This window comes from Pteronotus mesoamericanus, unplaced genomic scaffold (genome assembly GCF_021234165.1).
Source record: "Pteronotus mesoamericanus isolate MK-2021 breed Mesoamerican mustached bat unplaced genomic scaffold, CSHL_Meso_final contig_90, whole genome shotgun sequence".
NCBI classification, from domain to species: Eukaryota; Metazoa; Chordata; class Mammalia; order Chiroptera; family Mormoopidae; genus Pteronotus; species Pteronotus mesoamericanus.
This window is the reverse complement of record NW_026555277.1, coordinates 38,995,777-39,013,636: the sequence shown is the minus strand read 5'-3', so window position 1 is coordinate 39,013,636 and position 17,860 is coordinate 38,995,777. Positions and strand designations below refer to the sequence as shown.

The following is a 17,860-nucleotide window of genomic DNA, read 5'->3' as shown; positions in this document are numbered from 1 at the left end:
TGTTTCCTCTTCTTTTTATATGAAATATGATGAGAATAGACAAATTAGATAAAGTATAAAGGCTGCAAACAATCTCCTCTCTCCAAAAAGAAGGAAAAATTGATAGGATCAAAATAACAGAAAAAGTATAAAGACTGTTGCTCCTTGATATTGGAGGGATATTGGTTCCAGAACCCTCCCTCCACAACTTTGGATATAAAAATCCATGAATGCTCAAGTTCCTTATCTAAAATAGTGTAGTGTTTGCATATAATCTATGTACATCCTCCCATATACTTTATACTATCTCTGGATTAATTATAATACCTAATACAATGTAAATAGTTGTTATACTCCATTATTTAAGGAATAAAAATTAGAAAAACAGGTCTGTACATTTTTAGTACAGACACAACTATGGTAGGCCCAACTACAATTGTCCATGTTAGCAACAAAGATAACATTTTTTCCCTAATATATTTTTTTTTTATCTAAGGCTGGCTGCATCTGCAGATGCAGCACTTGTGGCTACAGAGGGCCAACTGTATTTTAAGGATCTTAAATTCTAGACACCTCTTTTAGGAAGTGTGTTCAAGGATCTAAGCTTTACCTTCCTTTGCATGGATTCCTTATATTTGGAAATCACTGAGTGTAATGCCTCACAAAAAGGCATTCCAAATTTGTTCAGAATTGCAGATAAACTGAATAATATAGAATCTTTTGTTTTGCCTTGATGAGAAGAAGGTTGAGGTAGAAATAAGGCTTGAAGGGTGGGGAGGATTTTAACAGGTCACTAAAAAGAGGCCACGTCTTGCCTGGTCTGGGATGAAAGTTTTAGAATGGAATTTCAGGGAATCAGCAAATTCCCATGAATAGCATCTTTCTTTTGTGCCCATTCTAAGGAAACAGCATCAGAGAAGGGAAAGTGCTTATTTTCCAATAACCCTGGATCCTAAATGGTGATATATATCTTCCCCCATCACAGGGTGTCACCTACCCAGCCTGTCATGGGATATGGAGCAAATGGGCCCCTCCCCTAGAGAGGAGTAGATTGGCAACCACCTCCTTTTGTGGTAAGTACTGTGTGCTGATGTAGTTATGTTGGCTGAAAGTTTAGGAACAACTTGAATGAGAATTGAAATTTGGTAAAGCTCACCTGTAAAACCATTTGGGTACTGTGTCTATGTGTATGTGTGTGTATGTGAGGAAAGGTTTTTTGACCACTATTTCAACTGGTCCCCTAAATCCTCTATTTCTTCTAGTGCTTTGTATTTTTCTACTTCACCCATTTTATCTAGGTTTTCAAATATATTTATGAATGATTCTTATTATAGTTTTTAAAATGTAATTTTTATCATAGTCTCATTTTTAAATCTTTGTTGTGTCTTGGGTAAGTTATATCTACCTGTATAGTCTTATATTCCTGGATAAATATGTAGGCATATATGTGTGTTCGGAGGTGTATGGGTGTAAGTATGCATGCATCCAAGTGTATAAGTGTGTATTTGTGTGAGTGAACTAAGGAACATGAGATAAAGTCAAGAATCTTTACTGATTTCACTTACCTTTCTCCCATTCTCCCTTCTACTTTAGGTTCCTATGCTGGAGCTGTGATTGCAATGCCTTTAGCTGGCATTCTTGTACAGTATACTGGCTGGTCTTCAGTATTCTATGTCTATGGTATGTTGCATTTCTATACAATAGAGTTAAAAGAAATGTGCATAAGCTAAAACAATGAGATAAATCACTAAATATACTTCTATGTTTACTTACTTTTTTCCCATTAAGAATCCTTTCCTTATATTCTGAGATCAAGGAAAGTGTTCTATGTCTATGATTTTCCCTACATTGTCATTTATTGCTTAAAAAAGCAACCACATTGCGGATGGAAACTTTGTGACATGATGTATATTGCCCTTAATTATGAATAAAAAATTTTTAGCTCTTGATTCAAAGCTGATTAAAAGGAAAGAGCTAGGCAGCACCCACTTCTACTCTTTGCCACTGTTTTCTTGGCTGGTTCCCTGATCGTGCCTCCTCAAGACTGAATAGGGTCAGAAAGCTGGACGGCAATAGGCCCGCTCAGGAAACAAACCAATTTTGTGATGAAATATTAGCCACCTCTTGCAGCAGTGACACATTTTAGTCCTCATTCCCTCTGAATTAAAGGAGATTAATCTCTGAAATAGAAATTTTAAAATGATGAGTAACCCTAAGGTCAAATTCCTTTTCTGTTTACTATCTAATGAGAAGCTGAAAGCTTACCACTTGAAAGTACCCCTAAAGTCTCTCACTAAGAATCACTTTTTTTAAAGAGGAAAGAAAAAAAATATAAGAGAGATAGATCCCAACTGATATTGTCACTGATTAATACCACCTTTCAACATGAGCATGAGAATCTGAAAGATTAATGAAGTCATGTGGCCGAAAAGAAATTATCTGGCTGTTTCCAAATTTGCAATGATCCATTTCCATTTCGACATGTTTTCATCAGAGCAAATCCTTATGTTTGTAATGTTCTTAAATATGCTTTACAAGAGGGGCTCCTGTCCTGGTTCAAAAGCCCTGTATAGCTTTTGGATTTATGTATGTTCTAAATTGTAAGCCATACATGCACTTGTACATATTTTTTTCTAGGAAGATCTTTTTATCAGATTTTAATCCATACCTCTCATTAGACTTTCAAGGCTCATAATTCAAAAAGTTTCAAGTGTTTATATGTTGGGTTTATAGTACAAGTTGGGATGGCCAGCCATTAAATCCTTTGTTTTGTGCCTTAGTCCGTTAACTTAATTGAAGACACAGTGTGGCTTTAAAGTAAGGATACCAGTTTCCACAAAGCATTTATGAAAACCAATCTCATTATTTTAAGTTATTTAATGCTGTCATTGAATGGTACGCAGTTTAAGTATTAGATAATCTGAAAATATCATATCATAGTACTTGCTTACTTGCTGTATGTAACAAAAATTGGGTCTTTGAGCCACATATTTAATATTGATCATTTAAAACACAGTAAGATAAAACCTGCATAGTTACTAAAGTTTTAAAGATATGATTCATAGAGGGTGGTGCAAAAGTGGGTTTAGGTTGTTTGTATTGAAAATAATACAATAATTAATAAATAATAATACAAGAATAAACTGTTTTGTGTACTTACAGCTGTAGACCTACTTTTGCCACACCCTGTAAAGAGCAATTAGCTGAGTATCTGGCACTTCTGATGCATTCAGAGAGTGGTAATGATAATTATTTCTAAGTTCTAAGAACTCTCATTAATTGAGTTCTTATTTTGAGCCCTCCACTGTGCTAGTTGCTTTATGCATCATCTCCTCTAACTTTTCTTTGCCACATGTCATAAAAAACGAACTATTATCTCATTTTATAGTGGGAGTTTAGAGAGATTCAGTTCCTGATCAGATCATGTAGCTAATGAATGACACAGCTAGGACCCCAATCTGGAAGGGCCGTGTTCCATCATCACAACACTATACCAAATTTTCACCATCTGACCCAAAATTGTGTGTGCTGTCATGTTCAGTAATTAACAGAACCATGGTGCATCAGGAGCTATGGTAGTAAGGAACACTTCTGAGATGTTGAGCCAGCAAAAAAAAAAAAAATATTATGTAGGTCAGGGACATTCAGATTTTTGCTCAAGGGAGAAAGAACAGTATGAAGCAAAAACAAAATGGCTAGCAACTAAGGAACAAGAATAAATCACAAGAAATTGTTTTTTTTAATTAATGTTTCCAGATCTACATTGCACAATAAAGGCCTGTTTTAATGGTGAGAGTGCTAAATAAAGAAGGAGTGGAAAGAATTTGCAAACATTTATTGTTTTGAAATGTATAACTTTCATCTGCCCCCAAAATGATTAATAGGCAATAGCATGTACTGAAAATAATATGGTGTACAGCCAAATAAGTGGGAAATATTACTACATTAGTTATAGAAGCCCATTTTTTAATATGCAATAGTCACTAAAGTTAAAATTATTTTCTAGGTTTTATTTAATAGTCTGTTTACTAGATCTAAAGTGCTATTAGGAGAGGTAAATGAACATTTCTTTTCTCTGGAAATGCAAACCACTCTCACACAATCAAGATAGGCCAATAACAAAAGGATTCACTCCTCATAAAATCCTTTGAGGGAAGAAATTTTGTCTTGCTCATCATATTTTTCTCACTTAGCAGAGTGCCTGGAAAAGTTACTGCTCAGTGAGTATTTGTTGGATGTATGAACATGTTCCAAACCACACCATTAGATAGTTATTTATTGTGTGTATCAGCATTATTTAAAAAAAAAAGAGATAAATATAGGACCAGCCTTCAGGAAGATTGAAGTATTGTGACAAAAGACAAGAAGAGATAGCTAAAGTCAGTTGTAGAAACATAAAGTTGAATTCACATTCTATGGAATGTGTTTGTCACAAGATATTTGTAGTCTTATTCCAGCAAATGACTGTTAAGTGGAAGTATTTGCAATGGTTTTCTTTGACTTTCTCCTTTTGAACTCTTGCTTACAGGAAGCTTTGGGATGATCTGGTACATGTTTTGGCTTTTGGTGTCTTATGAGAGTCCTGCAAAGCATCCTACTATTACAGATGAAGAACGTAGGTACATAGAAGAAAGCATTGGAGAGAGTGCAAATCTTTTAGGTGCAATGGAAGTAAGAATTTTATTATGGTGTATATTTCTATTCTTATTCTCCATCTCATCTTCCTCCAACCAACCAAATTATTTTATATTTTCCTATTCAAAAAAACTAATTTGGTATCAATCGTGATTTTCTTTTTACTTCATATTCCCTGACTTGCATAGGAATTATTGCTACTTCTTCCATCTATACTTTTTTTCTTCATTAAGCATCTTCAAACTTGCCCTGTGTTATCACTATAACTGTAAACATAGATGAGTTTTAAAAACAGTTCTATATGGTCCATAATTTAAACAAATTCAACCAATAGTTAATTTTAGATTGTAGGAAATGCCAAATCACCAAATAACCTACTATAGTCATGGAAAAGACTACTTTTTTTTTGTTCATTAAATAGTCTAAATGTAGATTTTCTATATGTATATTTATATGTGGTTTATTAAATACTAAAACATTAGAATGCTAATAACAGCTGACGTGAAAAATATTCTTAATATATTTTTTATGAAATATTACCATTTTTAGGATTATTATTATGAAAATCAAGTATTATAGAGATAATGTTGAAAGCCTTTTTTTTTCTGGTCATGATTAGGTTTCTTGGACAGGATCTGCCTACCAAGAGTGAAATGCAGTTCTCTGTCAATAATGCAAATATTTTTGTCCATGTGACATTAATATATTATAAATAGTAACTAGTACGAAGCCATAGGATACTATTTAAAAACTGGTAAATGGAAGTAATATATTGAGACAGGTTCAGTAGTTCACTTAATCAGTAACTCACTTAATCAGTAACTCAACTTCCTTACGCTAAGAGTTGGAAGGTAACGTAAACTGGCTGAGGAACCAGTGGCCCTTGCATGTTTCTTGTCTTTCTTTTTGAGGCTCCTCCCCACATTCAATTGTATTTTATTCCAGCTCTGCTTCTCTACTTCATTTTTAGAGAAGGCCTGTCTTTGACATCTCATTCTAGGTAAAAAGGTCTGTTACCCATTGTTGCTAAGTATATGTATCTTGACCTTTAATGAATAAGAAAAATTCCATACTGGATATTATTTAGAAGTTAAACTTCAGTGCTTCAAAGTAATCCTTACATTGCAGTTGTTCATGAGCAGAATAGACTGGCATTAGAATTTTCCCCTTCTGGTTTTCTTCAAGAAATGGATTGATAATTTCTTTCTCATGGTGGCTATTCAAAACACAGGTGGCAGAGTGGGGTGGGGGGGTGATGGCCCTGTGCTTCTGTCCCACCAGCCACACTTGCTACAAGCAGAAGCTAAATATAGGCTGATCCGAGTGTGTTCAGAGTTCAGTTTCAACTTCTAGCCAAAAACAACCTGATCATTAGTTAAATGTGATTCTTTTGTTTACCAGTTCTTGAGATAATGTGCATCTACATCAAGTATGAATTTTTTAGAACAATCAGAAATTTAGTCCCAGTGAAAACCAATTTCTGAAATGACCTCAAAAAGACCTTAATCTCAAAACTCCCTTTTTTATAACTTACTGCTTTCTAAATATAATATTTTATATCTTACTGATATTTTATACTTTCCTTTAGCTTCAAAGTAAATTTTTCAAAATGAGATCAGCTGAGAATAGAGCTTATACTTTAACTTTTTATTGTGAATAAATTTAACATGCAAGAACAGTAACAGGAACATCCATATATCCACTGCATAGATGTAACAGTTGTTAACATCTAACCCTATTATTTCACTTGTTTTTTGCTGCATAATCTCAAAGTAAATGAGATATCATAAAACTTTATCCACAAACACCTCACAAATATCTCTAGAATAATAAAAATATTCTCTTTTACAATCTAAGTTCTATTATCATACCTAATACAATTAAAAATAATTCTATAAATTATTTAATACCTAGATATTCAAATTTCTAATATCCAGTCCAAATTCTAATACCTAGTCTATATTCATATGTCTTTTATACTATTTGTTTTGAGTTTGGATCCAATTAAAGATTGCATACATTGCAGTTGACTATAATGCCTCTTTTGAAAAAATTAATTATAACATACATACAGAAAAATGCACAAAAACGTAAGTGAAAAGCTTACTGAATTTTTATACTCTAACTACACTGGTGAAGCAAACAGCCAATTCAGTCAGTAGAATGTTATCAGAATACCACAAACCCTCATATAGCCCATAACAATTCTTTTAAGGTATAAACTTAGATTCTTTTCTCTTATATTTGATGAAGTGTTCTGCAACCTGAGGAATAAAGTTCTTAGCGGAGATAATCCCAGTTAAATACAAGAAATGCCAGAACAGCAGGAAAAAGTTATTTACTTCTAATAATATTCAAAGGTTATTTATTATACAAATATCCATAATCCAGACATTCCTTATTTGGCCACTTTTATTATCAATGAATAAATATATTCACCTGGCACCATTTTCCCAGAGTATATCAAATTTAAGGAAAAAAACCCCCTGCACTTTTGAAACCCATCTATGATGCTATCATTTAAAATTTTTATCCAAAGCCATAGAACTCATTATACATTATTAGGACAGGATTTTGTATTGTTTTGTTTTTTTTCATCATATATATACCTGTGATCACCAAAGTATAACTTTCTACTGTATTGCTTATAAAATGATCTTTAAAAGGATTAATTAGAATTGCAATCAATGATAGCAATGATGAGGTTCTATATGCACAAATAATTACTAAATCTGTGTAAAAAGAAAGTTTGCCTCTTCTTTTTAATTTTTTATTTTTATTAAATTTATTGGGGTGATGATTAATAAAATTATATAGTTTTCAAGTGTACAGTTCTAAAACACATATGTATATTGCATTGTTTACCTCGCAAAGTCAAATCTCCTTTTGTCTCCATACGCTCCCTGGAACCTTTACTACCCCTCCCCACTCTCCTTTCTTTCTGGTAACCACCATGCTATTTTCTGTGTGTATGAGGTTTTGCTTGTTTGTTTGTTTGTTTGGCTTTTCTGTTCATTTGTTGCTTTCAGTTTTATATCCCATGTATGAGTACCTTCTCTTTTACTAATTTGGTCCCGAGCTAGCATTAAACAAAATTATTTTAGGTTATTGTTTCTTCACCAAACAGTACCTTGGTGTTCAAAATAAAGTAATTGAAACAGTGTTTGAAAACGTGAGGAATATTTTAAGGTGTAAAAATTAGTCTTCAGACATTTGTTTTATATTTGGGCATATCCAGGATTTTAAGTATACTGGGTGTATTTTTTAATGGGTGTTATAAGCAAAGCTAATGGTATTCAGGTTGTTCATTTTGAATGTCTTGAATATCATAAATAACTACAGTCGTGTGCCTGCTAATGACTGGATACATTTTGAGAAATGCAGCATTAGGCGATTTAGTTGCTGCATGAACATCATGGAGTGCGCTTACACAAACCTAGATGGCATAGCCCACTACTGTAATTGTATGTGCTATACTTTTATATGACTGGCAGCGCAGTAGGTTTGTTTACACCAGCATCACTGCAAACATGCGAGTAATGTGTTGAGCTATGGTGTCACTAGACTATCGGAATTTTTTAGCTTTGTTATAATCTTATAAGCCCACCATAATATATGTAGTACCTCATTGACCAAAATGTCGTTATGCAATGCATGACTATAGTTATGATGTGCCTATGGTGTGCTGGGTGGCCAAATGCTTTAACCAGATGTATATCATGTGAGTTTTATAGAGCCTTGCACCCCAATGTCATAGAATTTATACTGATATCCATTCGCTATCAAGATCGTTTATAGATAGGTAGTGGTATCATTGTCTTTGAATAAAGCCTAGATTATTGCACTCTTAATTTTTCTTATTTTTATTTCCCTAAGTACATTGAATTTTCAGTATTTCAGATAAAATATTTTGGATACCAACAAGGTCATTGATTCATCAGTGAGTTTTGGTGAAGCAAGATCTATCACTGCCACCTCCCCCAAAATCTTGAAAACTGAGACCAATGCTTTTGGAATTAGGTTTATATAAATATGGAATCTTGTATATTTCCAATACTGAAACAGTTCATCAGAATAAGAGGCTGATACTTTATTTTTTTTACTAATGATTATTCATGCAGCTCAGGTTAACTGGAATGTTGAAATTAACAATTCACCACTTCCTGCCTACCTCCTACTCATGCCCCAACATACACATCCTGAAAATGCAAAACACCTATCATTCCTATGTAAGTAAGAATATATCTTAAATGGTCAGAATGGCTCTCTCTTTGGGATTTCAGAAATTCAAGACTCCATGGAGGAAATTTTTTACATCTATGCCAGTCTATGCAATAATTGTCGCAAACTTCTGCAGAAGCTGGACTTTTTATTTATTGCTTATTAGTCAGCCAGCATATTTTGAGGAAGTCTTTGGATTTGAAATCAGCAAGGTACGTACAAATTATCTTTAGTGCATGATTTTTGTATTTAAGTGAATATTAAGTTCCTTTGCCAAGATTTTATCTTCTAAACTCTGTAAGTTATTTATTCAGTCAACAAATAACTTTCGGGAAACAAAGACTAAGTAAGGAATCAGTCAGCTGCCTTCGACTGTCTGCTAGAAACTGCTCTTTATTGCAGGACATACAGACAAAACAGACCGAGTCTCTGCCCTCACGGGGCTTCTGTCTCAGTTGGGGTGGACATCAGAGTCACCTTTTCTCTGCAATTAAACATAACTTCCTTTAAATGTCAGGTTAGAGACAACGTAACAGTAAATGCAAAAGTATTTTATTAAGGTGGAATTGTAACTATCATTCTAACCCTTCTTCAATGCTCTCAGAAACCTGTCTGGCTAAAAGATTTGGAGATAAAAAAAAATCTGAAAACATTCTTGTATGTTGCTTATTTAATTTATTTATTAAACAATCATTTGTTGAACATGATATGTGAAGCTTTGTGTTAGATTCAGAAATAAGAACATGGTTCCTGCCCTTAAGGGTTCACAGCTCAGCGGCGTAGACAAAAAAATGAAGTAAATAAACGTTACCAATTAAATCACAGTGTGCTAACTGCTCCAGACATGTATTCATAGCCATGAAAATACAATCATTTTTGAGATTTTTCTGTAAGGAGAAAATAAACATAATACCACTTTATATTTATATAGGGTTTGAAATTCACAAGGCCCTTCACATTCGTGAACAACCTTGTGTGGCTGAACAGGGGATAACTATCATGGCTTCTCTTGAGCCGACTCAGAAACAGAAACTAGAAATGGTTTTTAAATTGCCTGAGACCAAACCGGTGATAAATGACAGAATCAAGTTTAAGCCCAGATTCTTTGATTTGTTTCAATTTCCTCTACTATGCCATTTACATTCAGGTAAACCATATATTAATTTAAGCATTTAGCAAGTATTTGTTAAATGCCATTTCTGTGCCAAGCCCTTTGCTGAGTCGTGAATACACTTGTCTGTGCTGGCAATGGACTTGCCATTTCTCTTCATGTCATTACATAAGTCCAGCTGGGCTCGCTATTCATATTATGTCTCTACTTGAAACACTGTCTGAGGCCTGGAACTGAAGGAAGCCTGAGTTTAGGAGTAGCTATTCTAAGAGCTCTTTTGTAAACCCTGTTTCTAAGGAAACTGTTTCCTCCATTGCTGAGAAGAATGGCTGCTTTAGACAGGGCTCTTCTCTCTGGAGCTGATCAAACGCAGAGTCGCCTTCGGGAGCTCTGAGAGGTGCTACACTTCTCAACAAAGGCTGCTGGAGGTGTGAGTTCACTTTCATAATCTAGGACAAATATGACACTGAGAGGCTATTGATAAAGTCCGGTCTCATGGGAGGAGTGAAGGAACCAGCTGATGTTGATGGCACTGCAGGGTCATTCTGGCCCTGAGGCTCCAGTTAATTGAAAATGCTTGAATAAAAGCAATAATATTTTATAAAAACTAACTAGAATAACTGGATGGGTGGATTTCATTCTGTTATTACATTTTTAACTAAAATTATAAATAAATTCTATACACACAGATTTGCTCGAAGATTTTGATTATACTGGTTAAAAAAATAAAGTCTTGAGTTACCTGAAAAACATGTAATGGAGGTAATGAAGAAAATACAGCATGGGCTTTGGATCTAGGTTGATATGGCTCAGAAACCAAACTCTACAATAAGCTCTAATAATAATAATATGAAACACTTCCATCTAAAGTGAAAGAGAACTGAATAGCTTGGAGATATAACCTATTTTAGAGTCATTCGCTATGTCAATTAATCCACTCAAGCACATGGTCGTGGCACCACACTATACACCACTGTGATATAAAACACAATCTTTTTCTTGAAACTTCAATAATCTAATTTGAAAAACATGTTCACATCAAATAATAAACTTATCCAGTACTTACCATTTGCCAGGAACTGTGCTTAAAATTATACTTAGTGTAAAAAATAAACCAAAACCCTCCTTATATGCTTATGTTGAATATTCAAAATATACTAAGTCCATGTATGTAGAAACACACAATTAAAATGCATTTTATTTGTATTTTCTGCCTCCATAATGCTTAGAGAATAGTGCCTTACACATAATTATTGGTCAAAAAATGTGTGTTGAATTAAGGCTGATGGGTTACATTTTAGACTGTATAGAAACTATATTTCATTGTATGGTAATGTGACCAAATATTGATATTTGACGTGAAAATGTCTAAAAAATGATCTACATTCTCTGGGTTCTTAATTTGTAGAAACTGAATATAAAACTTATAAGAGATATATATTTAAAATGCAATAAAAGTTGTTAGCCTTAACATAGAGCCTCTTCAAAGTTTTGCCTAATATATTTCCCCTCAGACTCTGTCTCCATCTCTCCCTCTTCTACTTGCCCTTCTTCCTAATGATACATTTTTGCAGACATACTTAAGAAAATGAAATAGGCACATAAATGGGAATCACTCTTTAATAAGATTAAAGATAGCTTATTCATAACTCAATATTTACTGACTCATAGAATAGAAAACCAGTATTCTCTTCTAGAACATAAAAAAGGGATCAAAGTAAAGTTACTTGGCTTTTCTCGCTTATTGTGCGGAAGTTATTATTTATTCTAGGAAATAAGTGGCCATTTGGAGACAGTGTTTTTCCTGCCTTTGTCCATGCAGAGTTTAGGATGGGTTCAGGAAATCAGGTTCATTACATTGCCCACAGTAGTTAGGATCACGTATATCTCTCCCCTCTTGTTTCTCTTCAGGTTGGCATGCTGTCTGCGGTGCCACACTTAGTGATGACAATTATTGTGCCTATTGGAGGGCAGATTGCAGACTTTCTAAGAAGCAAGCAAATTCTTTCAACTACTACAGTAAGAAAGATCATGAATTGTGGTGGTAAGTAAGTGATGTTTAAATATGTTTTTAGTTCATGAAGTTCTGATTTACATAAGTAGTTTTTTCTGTGCATATCAAATATGCAGATAAATGTGTCTTCATTGTTCATTTGTAATCATCTTCCTGCCTTTAGATTTTTATAACTCCTAGTTTTAAATAAATTCATAACTAACTTAACCCTTCCGATCATTGAAACTTAAGGTTGTTTTCATGTTTTTATTAAAACACAAGGAAGGTTTCAGTAATCGTTGTGTACACAGTATAACTGTTATGATTATTCTTAAGATAAACTAACAGAAGTGGTTTGCTAGGGCATTTTCAGCAGCTTTGGCTCCTTAGGAAAACTTACACAATTTTCTGACGTGTTTTTGTGTGTTTGTTTCTGAAGGTTTTGGCATGGAAGCAACACTGCTTCTGGTTGTCGGCTATTCTCACACTAGAGGGGTAGCTATCTCATTCTTGGTACTTGCCGTGGGATTCAGCGGATTTGCTATATCTGGTAAAATTTACATTTTTAAAATTTGTGCTTGTGACATCTGATTTTGGCTGGTGATAATAAGATCTATCTAGTAGAATAAGATATTCTACTTTCTGCTTTAAATATATTTAATGTTAAGAAAGTTTAGTCAACATATTTCCACTAAAAATTAAATAAAAATAATAAAACATTTAGAAAGCATTATTTAGATTTGTTACTGCTCAGTTTCTCACTGCTTACCCTTTTTATTTACTTACTTATTTATTTCGGTTAAGAGAACATATCTCCTTCCCTCTGTGGCTTGAGCATCACGTATTAAGTATTAGATAAGAAATTATACCTCATTGTGTTGTCATTTTATCCCTGAGCTAAATTATCAAAAAGGAGTTATTAAGCACTTACTGTGTACCTAGTATCTTTTAAGGAGGGTGGGGAGTGTGGTATAAAATATTCTATAGGCACTTCTAACAGGCTTGGGATTCTCTGAGTCAAAGGTTACGTGTGCATTTCAGGTTTCAATGTTAACCACCTGGATATTGCTCCAAGATATGCCAGTATCTTAATGGGCATTTCGAATGGTGTTGGCACATTGTCAGGAATGGTGTGCCCTATCATTGTTGGTGCAATGACAAAGAATAAGGTAAGATGGAACAAAACAGCTGTTCAGTTGTCGAAGAGTCTTTCTTATGGTTGGGGAAAGGGTTAATATATTGTCTTTGGCATTTCTTTTCTAATCCACTCACCACACTTCTGAGTAGGGGAGACACTTGAGGCTCAGAAGAAAATATCTAAGAAATCTGGCTGAGCCTCTTTTCCCATACCACTAGCAACATGCTTCTCAACACCTTTGAATATTTCTGATACCCCTGATATAGTTAAAAATAAACAAAACCTTTTGCTCCTAGCTTATTAGAGTAGGCAAGCAGAAATCTTCTGAGCTTTATTTACAAACCTCAGTTCAGACTTCTTTGCAGTTTTCAGTGGAAGAATATAATTACCAGTTATTGTCCTTATATATACAGCTTCAAATTATGGATTAATAGAAGAATATAAAAGAAGCAGGAGAAAAATATTAATTAAGTAAATCAATTAAAAATATGTTTAAAATTAAACCATAAATATATTTGGAGTTTTATTTCAGAACATTAGATTTTAAACTTTTTAAATAAAATAATTATATATTAGAGAAAGTTTCAGTCACAGGATTTGCTTCAGATCATCAGAATAGGGGTTTCCTCTGAAACACGGCTGTCTGTTCTCACATGCCCCTTTTGTCACTGCAGTCGCGTGAGGAGTGGCAGTATGTCTTCCTGATCGCTGCCCTCGTCCATTATGGCGGAGTTATATTTTATGCAATATTTGCCTCAGGAGAGAAGCAACCCTGGGCAGACCCTGAGGAAACAAGTGAAGAAAAATGTGGATTCATCCATGAAGATGAACTTGATGAAGAAACAGGAGACATTACTCAAAATTATATAAATTACGGTACCACCAAGTCGTATGGTGCCACCACACAGGCCAATGGAGGTTGGCCCAATGGCTGGGAAAAGAAAGAGGAATTTGTACAAGAAGAAGGACAAGACTCATACACCTATAGCAACCGAGATGATTACTCATAACAAAGCTAATTGCTGGATTTATTTTTAGTGTTTGTGATTAACTTAATTGTGATTGCACAAAAATTTTAAAAATATGTGGTGTAAACATGTAAACATATCAACCAGGCAAGTCTTGCTGTAAAAATGAAATCAAAACAAACTCATGAAGTTACCATCAAGTGCAATCTGTAGAAGTTGTGAAATTCTATCATTTCCATTCAGGTCATCTATTCTTGCGTTTGCGATTTAAAGGTTGACTGATCAAAAACTGTAGAAGCAAGTAGTTACTCATTGGATTCATATGAGCTAAAAGTCATCACCATTTAATAAAGCACAACTAAAACAGTTGGCACATTGCATCCTACAAAGGTTAGGAAGCCAAAGCTACTTGATCATGTAAAATGCACTTATATATTTGTTACACTGTATTGCAAGATCTCATGCAGAAGTCCTGTTTTGACAAAAATGTAATATTGTCATGTTGCCTGCATCAGATAATGGCAACGTTTATTGAGTGTAAATCATGAAGTTGGGATATCTCAATTCGAGAAGAATATTGTGGGCTAGCAACTAGCAAGGCATACTAAATAATTATTGTTATTACATAATGTGGAATATTTTGTTGGTTATCCAAAGGAATGTGTTGCAATGTTTTATATGAAATGTTTGGGCACAAACATATATCTGTGAAAGAGAACTTGTCAAGTGTGGGGTATGCTTCATGTTCTTCCATTCATTTACCTAACAGTATAAAACACTTCACATTTTAATAAATTTGACTTTTCATGTAGCATATCACATAACTTTTTTGCAAAAAAATATTAAAAAAGACTTCAATGTATTTTTATTACAACTTTGTACAGGTTGTAACTTGGCATTAGAAAAAAAAGATGCACACACCATAAAGAATCTAATAAGAAATTTGCTATGGAAATAGAACCCTGAAAATGCAATATTAACAACAAAAGGAATAGAAAATGGTTTAGATATTCTTCTTCCTTAATAATTAAATACTATATAAAACTTGTGCCACAGAGGTATATATAATATAAAAAGATAAATTTAATAGAGATTGTAAGTAGATAATTTTATTATTTAAAGTCCCATTTAAAATATATTTGTCTTATATAGGACAATAAATTATATTAAAATTATATCTCTATATATCTGTATATCTTATACATATCCATACACAGAAACATAATAAACAATCTTCACAAACAAACCAAAAATAGCATACACCTAATGTTGGGTTAGGGGACTGCAATTTCTACTTTCATAGAGTCATAGAATTTTAGATGAGGCAGAGGCATTTTGCTTGTCACTTATTAATAATACTCAACAGGAATTGCAACATTTGTGTACCAAGCAATAAGTGCAATGCATAAAATTTCCTGTCTGTATATTGTCTTTATTTTGCTTGTGGTAGCTTTTCAGGTGGTAGGAATGATTTTTTTCTTTAAAAAAATTTAACATCAGATATCTTTTTAATGTTCTAAAATGATAATAATGCATTTCCCAATTCAATTCAAAATATTATTGGTGTATTTAATTGTCTATTCTGAATATTCAACCTGTTTAATGTATTGTGCTAGTGACTGGAGGCCCTGCTACTGCAAATATAAAACATAAAGTTTGTTTTAAAAATGCAGACCATTCTTGACCTTAAGAAAATAAAAATACCTTCTGCTTTGTGTCTCAAAGTGATGTAATGTGATCATAGCTTTTGTTGTGTTGAATGAAAAAAAAATGTGCACTATCATTTTTGTTGCTGCAAAAAAAGTGTTAATAAAATGCTCTATTTATCCTTTTGTAAAAAAACACACTACATTAATTTGGGATTATTTTATTTAGATTACAGCTTTAATATGAATTTAACATGTGCATGATCCAAGGAAGCCAAATTTAGACTCAAGAATTATTTTTTTTTTTAGCTACCTGAGATTTAATAGAAAAACATAGCTTTCTTCAGATTGTGTGAGATATGGTTCAATAGAGAGAGTTTCATATCAAGAAATAAGTCTGTGAGTCAAACTGTATCTTTCAATGGCAGCCTTCTACAACTTTTGCTAAGCTTAAAGCAAATTTTAGGGAAAAACTCAAGACTTGTCAGGTCAATGATACTACCTAAATTTGATTGCACACATACTTTTTGCTGGGCATTGCCCTAGCCATTTTTTGTAGAGTATCTTATGTAACTCCACAATGACCTTCCAAAGTAAGAATCTTTTAAATCCAGACTACAAATTAATAAACTGAAGCTGAAAAGGCAATTATTCAGCTCAAAGGGATTTATGGGATGATTTAGTTGACATTTTTTATTCAACAAGTGAGGGTGATGAAGGTCAATAAGAAAAAATGATTTGATCAAGAGGACACAGAGGATGTTATGGATTTGGAAAGAAGTTATTATGATTAGTTATATTTTTGTTTTTATTTTTATTTTCTTCTTAAATCAGGTTATTATTATTATTTTTAATCCTCACATAAGGATTTTTTTAATTGATTTCAGAGAGCAAGGAAGGGGTGTAAGAGAGAGAGAGAGAGAGAGGGAGAGAAACATGGATCAGTTGCCTTCCACACACACCCGACCAGGTATGTGTCCTGACTAGTTTGAACCTGCAGCCCTTTTGGTGTATGGGATGATGCTCCAACCAACTGAGAGCCACCCAGCCAGGACTTAAACCAGGTTTTTCTTTAAGGAATTAATTAAAGAATATTTATTGCTTCAACCATGACACCATACCCACCACTCACATAACTTCAGTGTGTGAGGGGAGGGGTTGGGGTGAAGTGAGGAAGCATATTTTCTCTTCCTGCCTTCCTCTGCATTAAGAATCCATAGCCAGAGATCAGACCTAATTCTTAAGGAGGCTCACGTGCCATCTTTGCATAACCTGATGGCAGGAATGAAAATGTCCTGAATCTAAGACTATATAATTTCCCCAATTCCATAACACAAACATTTGCAGATCCTGGAAGAAAATTGCTCTAATGATGTCTCCTAACATTACCACTGGTCATACTCACTTTCTCTTTTCTCAATCGCGCAAAGTCATCTTCCTCCCCTTTTCCACATTTTCCTTTTCATCCCAATGCCCATCTCCATCTGGTCCATTATATGTGTCTAGTATTTTGCAATTTGCAAAATGCTTTTCCATACATTACCCATCTCATTCACACATTTGCCTTATACAATTGAAAGACCACATATTAATATTAGTATTTCTATTTTCCAAATAAAGCGGCTGAGTCAGGGTATAATTAACTTCCTAAAGATTCCCCAGGCAGGGCTGGAACAAGAATACAAACTATTTGGCCATAGCAAGAGAGGAACTTATTTTCACTTTTATTACTCTTTTTATCACTTTATTATTCTTCTGATTATAAATGCAGTATCGGGTAAGAGGGGACCTCTATTAGGTAAAGAACAATAAAAGAAAATAAAAATAAAGGTAATCAATAACCTTGATATCCAGGCATAATCACTGCTAAAAGATTTCTAGAATGCTTTCTATAAGAAGCACATATACAGAAAACTCACATATACTTTGTAATTTGCAAATTTGAAGTCATACTTAATTTATTATTGCCACACACTTTTTCCAGTTGACATTTTAGCATTTTAGCATGCGTATTTTCCTATTTCAATAACAGACTTCTGTAGTCTAATATGCTGCTACATTTAAGGTATTTATTTATCTGATACTTATAAACATCCCCTCTTTGCATCCTTTTCCCTTTATTTTTCTGCACGGGTGGATCTTTGGGGGAAATGCAAAGACATATACACA

The 17,860-nt window shown here is 33.7% G+C and overlaps 1 protein-coding gene across 1 annotated transcript in view; it reads left to right on the top strand.

The window, feature by feature from the left end:
* Nucleotides 1-15,114, top strand: part of SLC17A6 (solute carrier family 17 member 6) — a 37,396-nt gene extending 22,282 nt beyond the window's left edge. The window contains exons 5-12 of the mRNA XM_054585993.1: nucleotides 965-1,052; nucleotides 1,573-1,659; nucleotides 4,508-4,650; nucleotides 8,898-9,047; nucleotides 11,858-11,990; nucleotides 12,379-12,489; nucleotides 12,981-13,108; nucleotides 13,752-15,114. Of these exons, the coding sequence (XP_054441968.1) occupies nucleotides 965-1,052; nucleotides 1,573-1,659; nucleotides 4,508-4,650; nucleotides 8,898-9,047; nucleotides 11,858-11,990; nucleotides 12,379-12,489; nucleotides 12,981-13,108; nucleotides 13,752-14,087 (1,176 nt within the window). The 3' untranslated portion in view covers nucleotides 14,088-15,114. The remainder of the gene's footprint in view (nucleotides 1-964; nucleotides 1,053-1,572; nucleotides 1,660-4,507; nucleotides 4,651-8,897; nucleotides 9,048-11,857; nucleotides 11,991-12,378; nucleotides 12,490-12,980; nucleotides 13,109-13,751) is intronic.
* The last annotated feature ends 2,746 nt before the right edge of the window (nucleotides 15,115-17,860 follow it).